This window comes from Clytia hemisphaerica, unplaced genomic scaffold (assembly GCF_902728285.1).
Source record: "Clytia hemisphaerica strain Z4C2 unplaced genomic scaffold, Clytia hemisphaerica genome assembly, whole genome shotgun sequence".
Taxonomy (NCBI): Eukaryota; Metazoa; Cnidaria; class Hydrozoa; order Leptothecata; family Clytiidae; genus Clytia; species Clytia hemisphaerica.
In genome coordinates, this window is record NW_027103726.1 from 1,275,959 (window position 1) to 1,290,635 (window position 14,677).

At 35.4% G+C, this 14,677-nt stretch overlaps 2 protein-coding genes across 3 annotated transcripts; one reads left to right on the forward strand and one right to left on the reverse strand.

Annotated features, from left to right (window-relative positions):
* Positions 1 to 12: 12 nt before the first annotated feature.
* On the reverse strand, positions 13 to 8,859 carry LOC136804703 (ribonucleases P/MRP protein subunit POP1-like). 2 transcript variants are annotated; one of them, XM_067061316.1, is made up of 9 exons: positions 8,755 to 8,859; positions 3,893 to 4,086; positions 3,094 to 3,342; positions 2,843 to 2,927; positions 2,245 to 2,712; positions 1,721 to 1,900; positions 1,484 to 1,519; positions 1,060 to 1,294; positions 13 to 837 (listed from the first exon to the last, which is right to left on the reverse strand). In XM_067061316.1, exons 2-9 carry the CDS (start codon positions 3,965 to 3,967, stop codon positions 153 to 155), a joined length of 2,013 nt encoding a protein of 670 aa, XP_066917417.1. In that variant the 5' UTR covers positions 3,968 to 4,086; positions 8,755 to 8,859; the 3' UTR covers positions 13 to 152. The 2 variants fall into 2 exon arrangements, with proteins under 2 accessions (XP_066917417.1, XP_066917416.1); XM_067061315.1 differs by lacking the exon at positions 8,755 to 8,859 and adding an exon at positions 5,162 to 5,486.
* A 484-nt stretch (positions 8,860 to 9,343) lies between these two features.
* On the forward strand, positions 9,344 to 11,964 carry LOC136804721 (probable splicing factor, arginine/serine-rich 6). Its single transcript, XM_067061333.1, has 5 exons — positions 9,344 to 9,778; positions 10,453 to 10,509; positions 10,823 to 10,930; positions 11,068 to 11,103; positions 11,301 to 11,964. The coding sequence occupies exons 1-5, from the start codon at positions 9,399 to 9,401 to the stop codon at positions 11,425 to 11,427; spliced, it is 708 nt and encodes a 235-aa protein (XP_066917434.1). The 5' UTR covers positions 9,344 to 9,398; the 3' UTR covers positions 11,428 to 11,964.
* Positions 11,965 to 14,677: the final 2,713 nt, after the last annotated feature.

Sequence of the window (14,677 nt, forward strand, 5' to 3'; positions counted from 1 at the left end):
ACCTTTCACTGGTCAATGGAATATAGAGATGATCAGAGATGATCTATATTTGTCTCACATGACACTTTATATGAATAATTTTTAATATAAAAAATATATATATTATCCCATAAAAAACTTACACCAAGCAAAATTTGTTAGTGAGCTAAAAATCAACAAATAATATCAATTTCGCAAAATCTATATTGCAAAGTATTCGTGTTTCGGAACAAAATCAAATTCCTGTCCTCTTTACCATCAAGACATTTCCAATGATAATAAAGGGCAATTGCACTTACAAATCCAACCCCTGTCCCTTTTCCAGCTTGGAACGAATAATTTCCTGTCTGCAGATAGCCCATTACCCAATGCGTTGATCTTCCAATGTCTTGAACATTATGGAAGGCTACATTTTCATGGTTTTTGTAAATGAATGGAAATTTATGTTTAGGGCCTTTGTGCTGTGGTTCTTTTGGCCCATTATATTCTGTCAGTTCATCAAGTTTTGATTCTTGGAGATCTAAAAAGTCTTGGTAGGATGGAATACAAAGCATAGCATTGTTACTTGGGACACCGTTCTTTGTAGATGTTAATCTAATTGGAACCAAAGCTCTATCGACATCCAGTTCCTTTAAATCTGGTAATTTGAATGTTTTATCCATCATCAGTGTTTTTAATCTTTGTAAAATTGATGAATCTCTCAAACCATAGAATTCTTTGTGCTCACACTTGATAAGGTCAATTTGTGTCAAATGCTTAAAATTCAAGTTCCATTGAGAGATGAGATCTTGCCACGGTGAAAAATATGGACATCTAACTCCCAGTGGTTCGTATGATATACGCTTTGCTGGTGGAACCCTAAAAGGACAGAACAGTTATGACTACTTTTGTTTCTTTATTAATTAAATCAGCTTGAATTAATTAAATTAAACTTTCATAAGAACATAATATACATTGAAACTTGATGAAAGTTTATTTATGTCATATTTATATTTATACTTCAATAATCTTTGGGCCTTTTTTCTTAAAGTGATAAAATTAAAAGAGACAAAAAAAATGTAATTTGATCAATCGTCTTGCCTATTATAATGATTCTGTAATTCTTGTGCTTTCTCGTCATTAACTGCTTTTCCCACATTAGTATCAATGTAATCTCTGGGAAAATGTAGTATCGAAGCCTCGTAAGAGATATTAACAGCTTCCTCCAAACATCCAGCCCTTGCACCTTGGTATACTAAAGCTATCCAGAAAGGCATTGCCCAATTTGATGGTAAGATCATTTCAAAACCTTTGGCAAAATGGTTTGTATTGTTTCCTGTGAAAATACAATAAATTGAAGAAGGGGCAAAAAATTAAAAATTCAAATGTAATTTTAGAACACAAAAGAAAATTAATGTTAACAAAATGTTCTAAAATACAAATCCTCTTTGAAGACAAGTTTCTCTATTATCTGAATGCAAAAGGATCTTTTCAAAAGACTGCACCTACGTTTCTGCAACCTTACCTGGCGTTTTCAGAATACACACAGGGATTTGACAACCTAGTAAAGAAGGAAGGGATCATTGGTAGACAATCGCCAGTTTTCATTGATGAGAGACAGCACTTGTAATACTTTTACTTCTTTCAAACAATATTCCTTATTCTTAAAACCATCCTGCTACTAAAGAGCATGAAAACAAGCCAATTTAATTAAATAGGAACAAACTAAATTTTACGCATAAGAAAATGATAAGAATAATACTTTCAACAGCTGGTTTGTTATCATCAGAGTACAGCAATTCAGCCTTTGATTTGTTTATTTCATGGTCTGCAATTTTGCTATTTGATGAAAACGTCCTCTTTTGCTTGTCCCAAATATCAGAATACTCAGTAAAGATCTTGGATGAAGTGGCATGACCATTCAGATCTTCCTTAATTTCATCTAAGGCATTAAATTGAAAAAAAACACATCTTAAACATAATACTCCAGTATCCAACATGGTTAAAGAAATTTACCAGCAAAAAAGAAAAATTTATTCAAATCACACTCCCACTGTGGTTCAAAATGTTTTAAATGGTTGTATAATCATAAGCTACGTTGACTTGTATTGGTGATATGTCTGGCTTTTTTGGTTATAAGGTAAGAACAATACTGTTTCATTTGATCAATTCATTTCTTAAGCCCCAGATTTATTATAAAATAATGACAATATTACTGTTAAAAGAGACCACCTTTGTGTTTCTAATAATACCATTGCATTATAAAGTCGAAAATGTATGACATACCTTTCTGATCACTTGGTATATCTTTATCCAACAAAAGAGCGTTTTGTTTCTTTTTTGGAAGATACAATCTTGGATCTTTCACATTTAAGTTCAAAACAGTTTTATCTTCAGCTTCAAAAAGAGGTGTCCACCATTTTTGGTTATCGGGGTCGTCTACGGTCAAAACATTTTGTATAACGGAAGCAGATTGTGTCCCCGTAAGCTTGAACAAGACAAAATCCATGACATGGTGAGTGATTGATATTTGGTTATCTGCATCTAGTGTTTTATTGAAAGATTCAATTTCTTTTATTACTTGTTTACTGATTGCAGTATGTGAAATAATAACAGCATTGCATTTCGTTGTAGCTTCATCAATACTTGAGATCCAGAGAAGTTTGATGGGTCCAATTGCCCCTCTTGGGTATTGGTCATTCTGGTATGCAACAAATTCAATGAACTTTGTACAGTTGTGTGTTGATTCCATATCTGAAGAAATTTAAATAAATATTCATGTTTAAAAACAAAACATAAAATCAGAAAACATCATCTTTTTCCTCCCCTCTTTGCTATTATAAAATAAAGGACAGCATTATCATACACAATTAGGTATTCTTACCTGTTATATTTCCCAACTTTTTCATGCAATCTCTTATTGACTCTACCTTCCCAGTAACCTCAATGATCTCATTAAACGATATATCCTATTGAATTAAAGGAGTATTGTCAATCATCAAAAAGTAGAAAATGTATGACAACAATAACAACTATGATAGATGATTACAAATAATTTTCACTTTTTCTGTACTATATGATGAATATCAGTTAAGAGGATTTTATGAAAAAATAAAAATTCTAACAAAGCTAAACCTGCATCAAACAACTACTTTTTGCAGCTCTGTATGAGGAGCGTACAGCCTTTGAAAAGGTCTTAGTTGCAATTTTGTAGCCCCATTTTTCCTTCATATAGCATCGCTTTGCATGCCATATGTGGGTTTCAAGCCAGGTACATTTGTCTTGTCTTCTCTTGTATTCTTCAAATAGATTTTTAGGTTTCCTGCGCTGGTGCCGATTCGGTTTTTTCTTTTCCTTGTTTTTAACATCTTTATTAGACTTTGCCTGATAAAAAATAATTGACAAAATATTGGAAATAAGCTAAATGCTCAATGGACCTACCTGAAGGTTAACGTAATAAGAAAATAGAAAAAAGCAGACTAAAAGGTCAGAAAAAGATTGCAAACCAATTGCGAGAAATATTAATTTTCCCTAAATATGACCAAAGGGAATTTCCCTGTTTAAGAAATCTGATTTTTACAGCCCAAAAATAACGAACGAACGAACGAACGAACGAACGAACGAACGAACGAACGAACGAACGAACGAACGAACGAACGAAAACGAACGAACGAACGAACGAACGAACGAACGAACGAACGAACGAACGAACGAACGAACGAACGAAGAACGAACACGAACGAGAACGAACGAACGAACGAACGAACGAACGAACGAACGAACGAACGAACGAACGAACGAACGAACGAACGAACGAACGAACGAACGAAAACGAACGAACGAACGAACGAACAAACGAACGAACGAACGAACGAACGAACGAACGAACGAACGAACGAACGAGTTTAAAAAACATATACAAATAAGAACATACAATGTTTGTAACAGCTGAATCACGTAATCTCCTTGGTAGTCTTTTCACATCATGGTTGCCTGCTCTTCTTCTCATATGTCGTGGTAACTTTTGTAGAGTGTGAACATTGTACCCTTTCTTTGCTTCTGCTATGGCACTCTTCAAATTACATATTTCATGTGCTCTGGCTTCAGCATATTCAAGGACATTTATACCTGTTAAGAAGTGTTAAATTACATTAGGATTTGAAATGAAAGAAAGAATTGTTAATTTAGGAAAGTCTTGAAATGAACTTGAGTAAAACAAATATAAAAAATGTATTTCTAGCTGGTCATTGAGACAAGGGTTTAATGAAATGCTCCTTCAAGTTGGTTAAGAACTTTTAAAATCAATGAAATACCCAATCTACTCATGAAGCTATTTGCCGAACTTGTAAAAGCAATGCAAAATATTTATTTGATCTAACTAAGATCTAGATCATTACATTTATTTCTTTGTAAACTTATTAAAGTGTCTACATTCAGGGGGGGGCACGCAGTTACTACAAGACATGATGTGTAGTAAGTGCTTTTTCGACACTTTTTTTCAGGACCACCACCCTTTGCAGTTACTACACCTTGGTAGTAACTGTTTTCAGAAAAGATTTCCAGGTACCACCCCTGTTTTTGAGTGATATCATCAAAAACATGCTCGAAATTACCCTAAATTGCGATTGTTTTTCAACCTAAAGCCATTTTTGTGCTAGATTTTCTTTTAATTTACTTGGTTAACAGCTGTTGAGAACATTTTAATGATAATTAGGGAAAGCATAATTTCAAAGTTGGATCTGAGAAAAATTTCAGATTCTTTTTCGTCTATTTATAACAAAAATTCATTTTTTGTGAAAAATTTTGAAAGTTCTTTAAAAAGAATTAAAATATAAGCACTTACTCCACCAAAAGTGCTAGTTTTAGTGTTTGGCACCACCCCCAAACAGCAGTTACTACACTGTGTAGTAACTGTTCTGAATACAGTACCACCACGGTAGTAAGTGTCATACTGTCTTGTAGTAACTGCGTGCACCCCTGCTACATTAACTAATTTTAGAAATATGGCATTCTATTGTAAAATAAAACAATCAACCAACATGACGTGCTGTATTTTGTTTCGATGATTCATTTCAACACTGTAATGCTTTTGCAATCTCAGCTTTTTATCATAGTGATTCAGACCAAAATTTAAATATATAATAAACCTGGCTTTAGACTAAACCAGCTTTAACTAGCACTTGATGAAAGGATTTGGGTATACCTCTTGGTTCGACTGAGTATGCAAATTTGTTTGTGTGCTCATTATTCCTTTTGGTTTTCTTTGATCTATCATCCCTCCTTGCATCTATGAATTGTCTTTTTGTTTCAATCGGGATGTTCATGCCCTCACTCTTTCTTTTTCTTTTTTCAGAACTCATGATTGCTAAAATGATACTTCAAGTTTAAGTCAGCTTTGCTGAAAAGTCACTCCAAAAGGGCTTACAGTAAATGGTTGAAGATAAGTACAAATAACAAATCTCTAGTGGTATCGAGACATTGGAACAGAACAGCTTTTTCATTAGACAATGTTGTTATTCCATCTCTGTGTCTTTCATTTTTATGCCAATTATTTTTTTTCATCTCCATAGTTTTTAGTTGGGTATGTGAAAATTTGTTTAAACTTTTTTTCAAAAAAGGGCAGTTTCATAAAAGACATGCATAGCATTGCATTGTAAAACGAAAAGAAGTATAGTGAAGTTATATGCACTGAAGAAAATACAAACTAGCGACTAACCATGACAGTCTGTAACAAAAACCTAATATACATTTTGGAAGAAAGAAAAAACAAAAGGAATACACAAGACACAAAAGGAAGTGATTCGTAAGCTGAAGACTGAAGTCTGAGATCAGGTGCAGTACCTTGAGTAAGCATATCCTGCCAATCTAGAGTCACCCATCAGCTTAACAAGAAGACAGAAATTAAAACATAGGCACAAAGTCTGACCATACAGTTAAGTACAGCAGAAAGGGAAAGGTTGAAAAGTTGGCCTAGAACCCGGTTTGGGGTCCCGTACCTGAGGGTCCGCCTCTAAGAGAAGAGGAAGAAGAAATGACAAAAATCAAAATTAAATATTAAGACAAAAACAAAACAAAAATTAAAAAAAATAAAATAAAAAATGATGAAAGAAACTAAATAAACGACAAATCCAATATTTTTTTGTAGTTTTGCTTGTAAATAAGGAAAACTCCTGACAGCAGATTCATGACACAACACATGTGTACATGTACATTGACAAGAAGTAATCCCTGAGAGAAGTTTTTATAGAAATCTGCAACAAAATCGAAAGTGGTCTCTTCTACTGATTGCTTCCCAGCGCTCCTTTGCAGCTGCTTATCAAATTTCCACCAATGAGGTTGCCGCATTTCAAACGGCCCTTCTTTTTTGGCACCCGTTGCCTTTCAGTTCCTTGCACGATGGGCGGCTGTAAAATCCCACCCTTCATATATTTGTTACAATCCGTGATTCGTGGCTTAGGTTTTTTCTCATCTTCAATTTACTGAAGAAAGTGGGAATTTGATGCGAGAGTTAGATTGCCAACAAAGTGCCGTAAAAAATCATTGAATAAAAGAAGAACTTAAAATCTTAAATATTTTCATTTTGAAGAATAGGTGCAAAAAAGTGAAACATAGAAAAGTTTCATTTTTTATTGCATTAATCGAAATAGGGGATTTGGAAAATTTTCTATGTTTAGTTTTTTGCACAAACCCCTGTAACTATGGGCGAGCACCCTGTTGCTAAGATGTTGGCTTATAAAACCACTCAAAACGAAAGTAAAATCGGTCCCTACTCGAAATCCCGTAATCTTGATATAAGAGTTAAGTCTACACTGCCAATTGGGCCTGGCTTATCTAATACATCCTCAAATTATAATTTTTGTCTAGACTGTTTACTCCTACCCTTAGCCTATGAACCTTAAACAATGTGACGAGTCAACCATTGAGTTTAAAGCCCGAAGGGCTAGAGTTTAATCTCTAACCTTTCTCAGGCAAGAAAAAGTGAAGCCTTAAAAAATGACGACAGATTGAATCTACCAAATCTCAATCTGTCATTTGTGTAAAAACCAGGCAAGCCGCTCAAGGCTGCGCAACTTTGGTAGCAGGATTTGTTGGCTTCAAATCCTACCAAGAAGATTGACTTCTAGCCCTTCGGGCTTATCCAGACCTGATCAATCGAACTCGTCTAACCAATCGAACAATCGAACTAATCGAACTCCATCGAACGATTAAAAAAATTAATCGAACCTAATCCAACACTCACAATTTTTGAAGCAATAGCAGTTCGATTAGTTCGGAAAGTAAAAAATTTGATTAGTTTGATGATATTAAATCCTCATATATCTTCCCTTGCTTGCAAAAACTTTGTCCTGGAACGCGATTGCAATTTCGACCGTTCCCAGACTTAACAGCTTGACGTTTATTGTACCCGGATATTTGTCTATCCGGAATAAAGTCCATAGCCCCTCTGTTGCAATTTCGCGCGCGGCCCAGTGGCAGAATACTACGCTCCAACAAACTTATCTGATATTCCGATGGTGGATTTGCGGCCACCCTTGCTAAAGCTCTAAAGGAGCTTAGGAGTGGGCTAATTTCCCATCGGAGAGGAATGATAGTCGGCCTTTGATGTGTCGAATCCTCAGTCGGGTTCAACTACCCTTGCGCGTAAAGGTAAAAATATTTCGGTTGGACCCGCCAATCCCCGAAAATGAGGGCTGGGTTACCAGACCTCCTGCTGCAAAATCCTTGACGCGGTCTTGCAAAACTAAACCTTCCAGATGTTGAAAATTTCCCAACCTTCAGAGCTTTAGCGTGTCGAAAGAAAATTTCACCATCTGGGTGACAGATAACCAACAAACCGCCTCTGGCGCTAAAAGGATACAGGAAAAGTGTGTAATCCGTTATCGGAAGTAATTTCCCGATTTACATTCCGAATTTGGCTTTGAAAAGAAGCTAATATACTGTGGCGGAGCAGCACAAACTTGTCGAACAAAGTTGCTTTATCAAACTGATCGAACAGTTACATCAATATGCCAGAAACATTTTGTTCAACCACCTTCACTTTAGCTGGGAGACCCGTCTACTCTGTTCGTGTGGTTTCGAAGTATAGCATTTAGTTCAAACGAATAATAATATAGAAATAACAGAGTAGCCGGGTATTTTTGTAGATGCCAAATCTGGTCGCAGAATTTTATTGGCTGCTAAACAATTGTTGAAATCACGTGATATTATTGTTTTGATTGGAAGTGCGCGAATCTGATTGGCTAACCTTATCAACAGCTTTTTTGGCACAAAATTCAAACCAAAATGTAAACAAATTCAAACGGGGTCAAATATACCATACTCTCAATGAGTAGCTTCTGATGGGGTAATTGCTTGTGTGGTGTAAGTTTGAATAGAGAGTATGGATCTCCAGACTACCTTCACTTACACTTATCTATAAAGAAGGATGTCGAAATTAGAAGACGGATGTCGACCTTAGACCAACTTACGGTACTTCATTGGAGTCAACTTGAGTTACGACGAGCCAAGTTGAAAATTGCGATGAGTCAACTTGAAATGCGACGAGTCAACTTGAAATGTGACGAGTCAACTTGAAATGCGACGAGTCAACTTGAAATGCGACGAGTCAACTTATTGAGATGCGATGAGTAGACTTGAAGCGCGACGAGTCGACTTCTGAAGCGCGATGAGTCGACTTGAAGTGTCGAATTATGACGGCGAATTAATTTCATAGGGGCAAGGTGGGAAAATGTACACATGAGTATTACCAACTGAAAACATCATCCTGAAATCTTTAAATAAATAGACAGAATATACCTTTTCATCTGGTTGGTTAGCTCTGCAGGAGAAATGCACATGTTCGATGTAAACATGCTTCCAGCCTGATACAGTGCATCTTTCAAAAGATCACGTTAAGTGATTACTATATTTATGATCTTACATCTAGTTCTGCTAGATCTCGCCGCGTGTCATATTCAACTAGCTATATTTTAGGATAAAAAGGACTAGAAAAGAGTCCCATAATGCAACAGAGATCGCGCCGTCGTAAAATCAAAGAAACTTTATCAATGAAAATTTGAACCATATGGACGATATGATGTTTTGCTTATTGCGTTGGCCTGTTGAATTGGTTTTTCTACCCAAGTAGGTTCAAATTTTTGGGCTCTTGTGATCTAGGAATGCTTTATTTCTGCAAATAAATCCAAAAGACTATTTTATTTTCCTGGATGTAAATTTGAGGTTTTCTTGGAGCCTGTTGTTTTCATCAGAGGGTTTCAGATATTTATTAGGCAAATCCTTTAAATGTGTGTGGTTCTTTTTTTACTTCTTTAAGTAAGTTATTACACCAAAACGTAACAGAGGAGATACATGCAGCCTGTGTGCCTGTTCGATCTAACTTTTGAAATGGGTAGAAATATGATTATTTAATTTTATTTCAGTGGAATAAAATATAAAAAACCATGGCTGGTCGAGGCCTTTGTAGAATATTTATTGGTGGTTTAACAGAGGATGCATCACGTACAGAACTAGAAAGAGAATTTGAATATTTTGGACAATTGAAAGATGTCTGGGTTGCAAGAAACCCCCCAGGATTTGGTTTTATTGTATTTGAAGATCCTCGTGATGCAGATGATGCTGTTCGTGAAATGGATGGAAAAAGAGTTTGTGGTACAAGGATAAGAGTTGAATTTGCCAAAGGTGGTTCAGGTGGCGGCCGTGGAAGAGGCAGGGGTGGTGGTGGTGGTGGCAGAGGAGGTGGAGGTGGTCGTCCACCATTCAGGGATTCTAGAGATGGAGGTAGAAGTGGTGGTGGGTTTGGTGGCAGTCGTCGTAGATCCAGGTAAGAGTTCATTCCTAAAACCCTTTTTAATGACTTTTTTTCTTTTGTTGTTTTCTAAATTTTTAGGCAAATTAATTCATCCTTTTTTTGTTAATTTTTCTTTAGTTTATTTAAAACACCTCTCTTCAAACTCTTCAAACAATTCTGCAACCAATGTGTTTCAACGCTACACCTCACCTAGCAGTCCTTCAAAAAATTCATTGGAGTTGCTCTTCTGCGGCATCATTGAGTCCCGCCTACTACTTTTAAGCATCCAACCAAAATTACTACTCCATCAAAAGCCCCATCAGAGCCTGATCAAAACTCCTCACCTAAACTTGTTGCAACCAACGCCTACATCCCATTCTTCTAAACAATCCTACAGTTGCGTCAAAAACAACTATGGGAATATTGCGATAAACAAACATCAATTTTAACTTCTCCATCGAAATACAAATTCTTCTACCTACAGTCTCTTGATAAAATGTAAAACAAGGTTTGTACACAGACTGCAGACAAGGAAGTGAACAAAGGGTTAATACAAGGTCAAATCAAGCAAAGTAGAGTCCCAACAAAACATGAGTCGTTTCTAATGAGATTTAAATATACAGAATCTAATTGAAATGTTTTTCCAGTGTTTTGTGAGCCTTTTATATCATGTTAATTTATGAATATGAAATAACTTCAACTATTAGATCAAGATCGCCCCAAAGAAGAAGGAGGTCTCGATCAAGAAGCAGATCTAGAGATAGGTACGTTTAAATGTTAATGATTCTTATCTTTGGTTCATTTAATAAGCCAGAACCTACACTTTAAAGTAGCTGAAAGTTTAGTATTTATTCTTTAAATCGTTGAGCTTAATTTACTATTTCAAAAGGTCAAATATTTAATCTCCATTCAAACTAGTGACATTAACAGATTTTATCTCTTCCAATCTCTTGAAAATAAATTTGATTCTTCTTGAATAGAAAATACCAACACCACTGACACCCTGATGTCATCTTGGCCAGCCTTCCACGTCTCATCTTAAGGTAATTTTATTTCTTCCATCTCTTTCAATTACAGGTCCAGAAGGGATCGCTCTAGATCTAAAGAAAGACGGTCTGAGAGAAAATCTCAGGAACGAAGAAGATCGGGCTCTCGTGATAGATCCAGGTCACGATCCAAAGGAAGGTGAGTTTAAACACATCGTTTTTAGGATAAAATTATTGGTATTGACATTAAACCAACATCTCAGCCAAGGCATATTTTTTGAATTAATAAATGTCTTTTTTAATTACCCTAAAACATTGTTTGCTTATCTTTTCCAGGTCAAGATCTCGATCAGCATCGCCAAGCAGAGACAGGTTAGTAGCAATAGAAAATTCCTAATTATTAATCAATGATTACTGCATAAGAATTTTGTTTCAGTTTCGGTTTCTAACATTGATTTTGTCTAATTTTGAGTTCTTCTATTGACCTGATAGAGCACTTTTACCAAAATTGCAATGGGATATTTTTTGATGATAAAACCTAACTGGACAGCTTCATTTTAACTTTTTAGATCAGCAAGTCGTTCGCGCTCACGCACTCCACGCTCCAGATCACGCAGTCCAGACAGAAATGGTGATGAAAATGGTTCACACGATGAGAGGAATGGCGATGACCGCCGAAGCGGTGACGAAGAATGATTTCATTCCTAATCGTGCATCTTTCAACAGCAAATGCAACCATCCTATTTTGGATGTGTCATTTCCACAGATATCAGGACATGACATGGATACAATTGATTTTTGTAATAACAACTGTCATTCCTAACACATCGTAACTAAATGGAATAAGTATTGTTATCTGGCTGTTTTATTGTTGTGTGATGAAAATTAACCATCCTACACGAAAATGACATTTATTGGGATAATCAATTCTTCCAAGGTAACGATTTTCTGGAGCCTATATTAAAATATCCATTGATAGGTTTCAAGTCTGCCTTTTTTTTCAACTCTAACCGTTTTACAGAGCCTCTCGCAATCTGGAGTCGTCTATCAGATTTTTGTCTTTAACATTTTCAGTGTAGTTTAGTAGACCTACCTTTCAAACTGTGGATATGTGAACTCGAACAACTTGTTGAGCGTCCTTGTTTTGACATTGATTTTATTTTTAGAGGTAGATTTTTTTGTTGTAAGATACTTTTAAATATCATTAAACTTTTAATAAAAACAGACATCGAATTTGATTTGTCTCTTCTTTTTGCCTTTTTTGTTTACGACACACTTAACCCTCGCACGAATTCTATTTAGAACGTGTCCAATGTCTACGTAGTCTAATTCAAAGCCTCTTAAATTTCGTGAACCTTTTTCAAAAGCCAAAGTTTTGAAACTTTGAAAACAAATCTGCAAAGTCCATACTGTATTTCTCTTCAAAATGCTCTTTTCGCCTTGTGACATAGGGTGTGTGGAGTGAATTAATTTTGGTGGGTTACATTTGACAAGCTTGTAATGTCTCCTTGTGGACCTTAAAATGATTGAAACTTGACACACAAATTGTTGCAGGTTGCAACACCAAAGAACCTAGCTTACGCCCATTTATAGCTTTTTGATAGATTAGTCCCGCTGCTGAGGTCGATAAATGTTTCATTTCGTGACACACATATCTTAGAACTAACTTTTTTGGTGGAAACTCACGAATTAGTATATGTAGATTCCAAAATCAAAAAGTTTCCACGATATTATAGTGCAAGTAACGAGTAAAAACTGATGAAAAACAGGGAATTTCCCCCACAATCTGCATTAATTTATGCAAAATTAAACACCTTTTTGACCACAAATAGGCCCATAACTTTTGATCTAGAGAAGTTGGGACTTTGGTGTAATACACTTTTTTGCTCAGTTTGAAGAGCTCTATCATGTGATATAGGTATTTTTTTAGTTTGAAGACCCCCCAAAAATCATGAATTTCCAGGCCTTGCAATTTTGCCTGGAAACGCAAAAAATCGCCAATTACTCGTTACTTGCACGATAATATCGTGGAAACTTTTTGATTTTGGAATCTACATATACTAATTCGTGAGTTTCCTCCCAAAAACAGTTAGTTCTATGATGTGTGTCACGAAAATCGTTTTCTAGCCACTTTTTTCGATCTCAGCAAGCGGGACTAGATTGGATGGTGCTGATAATAGTAGGGGGAATTTTGTTCGATTTTTTGAAATCGCTCGATTGTTTTTTTAGAAGCACTTGTTATACATTTTTGGAAACTTCGACCTTAGAGAAATCGAAATTACGATGTTTCCAATTTTTTTCGGACACTTTGGTGTGATTTTCGGACAAATATATCTCTGTTTTCTCAAGTTAAAATTTCATTAATTTTTTACCCTATGATTTTTGCCTGAGACCGTCATATTTTATTTTATATATTTCGATTTCTCTAAGGTTGAAGTTTCCAAAAATGTATAACAAGTGCTTCTAACAAAACAGTCGAGCGATTTTACAAAATGCCCTCTACTATATAAGTGGCTCGACGTATTTTGACCAAGAAACTTAGATTAAAGCTCCTTGATTTGACAGACTCCACTTTTTGACTTTGGTAGTAGCAAATCCATGCCACAAGACCCAGTCCCTTTTTGGAGGTATTTTCTTGTTTATATTTCTACGAAGATCTCGCACATCATGATATTTAGTCATGTGGTTGTATACACGTTTTCTTTTTGTTTTTTTTTAAGAAACTAGTTTTACCAAGCAGCCTCAATGTTTCTAAAGCTTTTTGACATAATCAGCCTATTTTTCATATTTTTGATTGGAAGGTTCATAAAAAAACAGAATTAGAAAATGTTTACCTTAAAGGAAGAAATTTTGGCGGATTTAAATTAAGTTCCCGCCAAAATTTCTTTTTTCCGCCATCCGCCAAATTAAACATTTTGAAAATATGATCTCTTTTAAGGTGTTTTTTACGGAAGCCGAGAAGGGACATCCAAACTTTCTTTTTTGTCGACTTTTTTTCTTTTTTTGATATGAAGACTTTTTTCTTTTTTTGTCGACATTTTTTCTTTTTTTGCGGACTTTTTTTCTTTTTTTTGCGGACTTTTTTTCTTTTTTTGAAAACTTTTTTTGGTTTGTTATGTTTTAGTGTCTAGAAAAAAGTCGGCAAAAAAAGAAAAAAAGTTGACAAAAAAAGAAAAAAAGTCAGCAAAAAAAGAAAAAAAGTCAACAAAAAAAGAAAGTTTGGATGTCCCTTCTCCGGCTACCGTAGTTTTTGCTATTTTTTCGCTGTTTTGACGCCATCTTAAGGTTAAATTTTTAAGCGACCGCCAAATTAAATTCCCGCCAGAATTTCTTCCTTTAAGGTATTTTCTCATTATCAGCCTCAGCATGTTTCTAAAATGTTTCTTAGTTTTTAGGCATTCTGAGCTTCATGTTGCTTAAAAAACAAAAACGTGTACTCGTAAAACTAAAAAATCCTTTGTAATTTTTCCACTACAAAAACTAGAAGTTTTTACATTTTTTTCATTCAGTCAAATGTCTAAACTTGGCTTGATTTATCATGCAGCATTGTTTAAAAGTACCTTATCCTATCGGGGAAAAGTTGGCGAATATTTTCCCCGGCCTTAATACGTTTACCAACTACCAGCAAGTGACGAATTTTTCCATGAGTTGAGTTGAATTGAATATGGGGGCGGAGAATATTGGCCCTTTTCACGAAAGTAAATGTATTTAAAAATTATAGGAAAGGCCATTCGCGAAAAATTCTTGACAAAATAGAAAATCTGTTGGCACTTTTAAGCCAGAAATAAGTCAAAGGACAAATGTTTCAAGAAGAATTTGTCCCTCTAAGCCATTTTTTCATTAGACTGGCACGCCAGTCGGGCTGGAACGGTATCACGCGGGAAAAGTGAGCGTAGGAGTTAGGTGAGCGTAGTTAGAAAATTTGTCGGCGGCAAGGGCTGAAAGT

What these genes read in the sequence shown, in the direction of transcription:
- LOC136804703 (XM_067061315.1), bottom strand. Translation starts at nt 5,318, where the DNA reads ATGAGTTCTGAAAAAAGAAAAAGAAAGAGTGAGGGCATGAACATCCCG. An exon ending in AAAGTTGGGAAATATAACAG is followed by an intron (nt 2,713 to 2,842) that starts GTAAGAATACCT and finishes AAATTTCTTCAG; the next exon opens with ATATGGAATCAACACACAAC. An exon ending in TAACAAACCAGCTGTTGAAA is followed by an intron (nt 1,520 to 1,720) that starts GTATTATTCTTA and finishes CTTCTTTACTAG; the next exon opens with GTTGTCAAATCCCTGTGTGT.
- LOC136804721 (XM_067061333.1), top strand. Translation starts at nt 9,399, where the DNA reads ATGGCTGGTCGAGGCCTTTGTAGAATATTTATTGGTGGTTTAACAGAG. An exon ending in GGCAGTCGTCGTAGATCCAG is followed by an intron (nt 9,779 to 10,452) that starts GTAAGAGTTCAT and finishes TTCAACTATTAG; the next exon opens with ATCAAGATCGCCCCAAAGAA. An exon ending in AGGTCACGATCCAAAGGAAG is followed by an intron (nt 10,931 to 11,067) that starts GTGAGTTTAAAC and finishes TATCTTTTCCAG; the next exon opens with GTCAAGATCTCGATCAGCAT.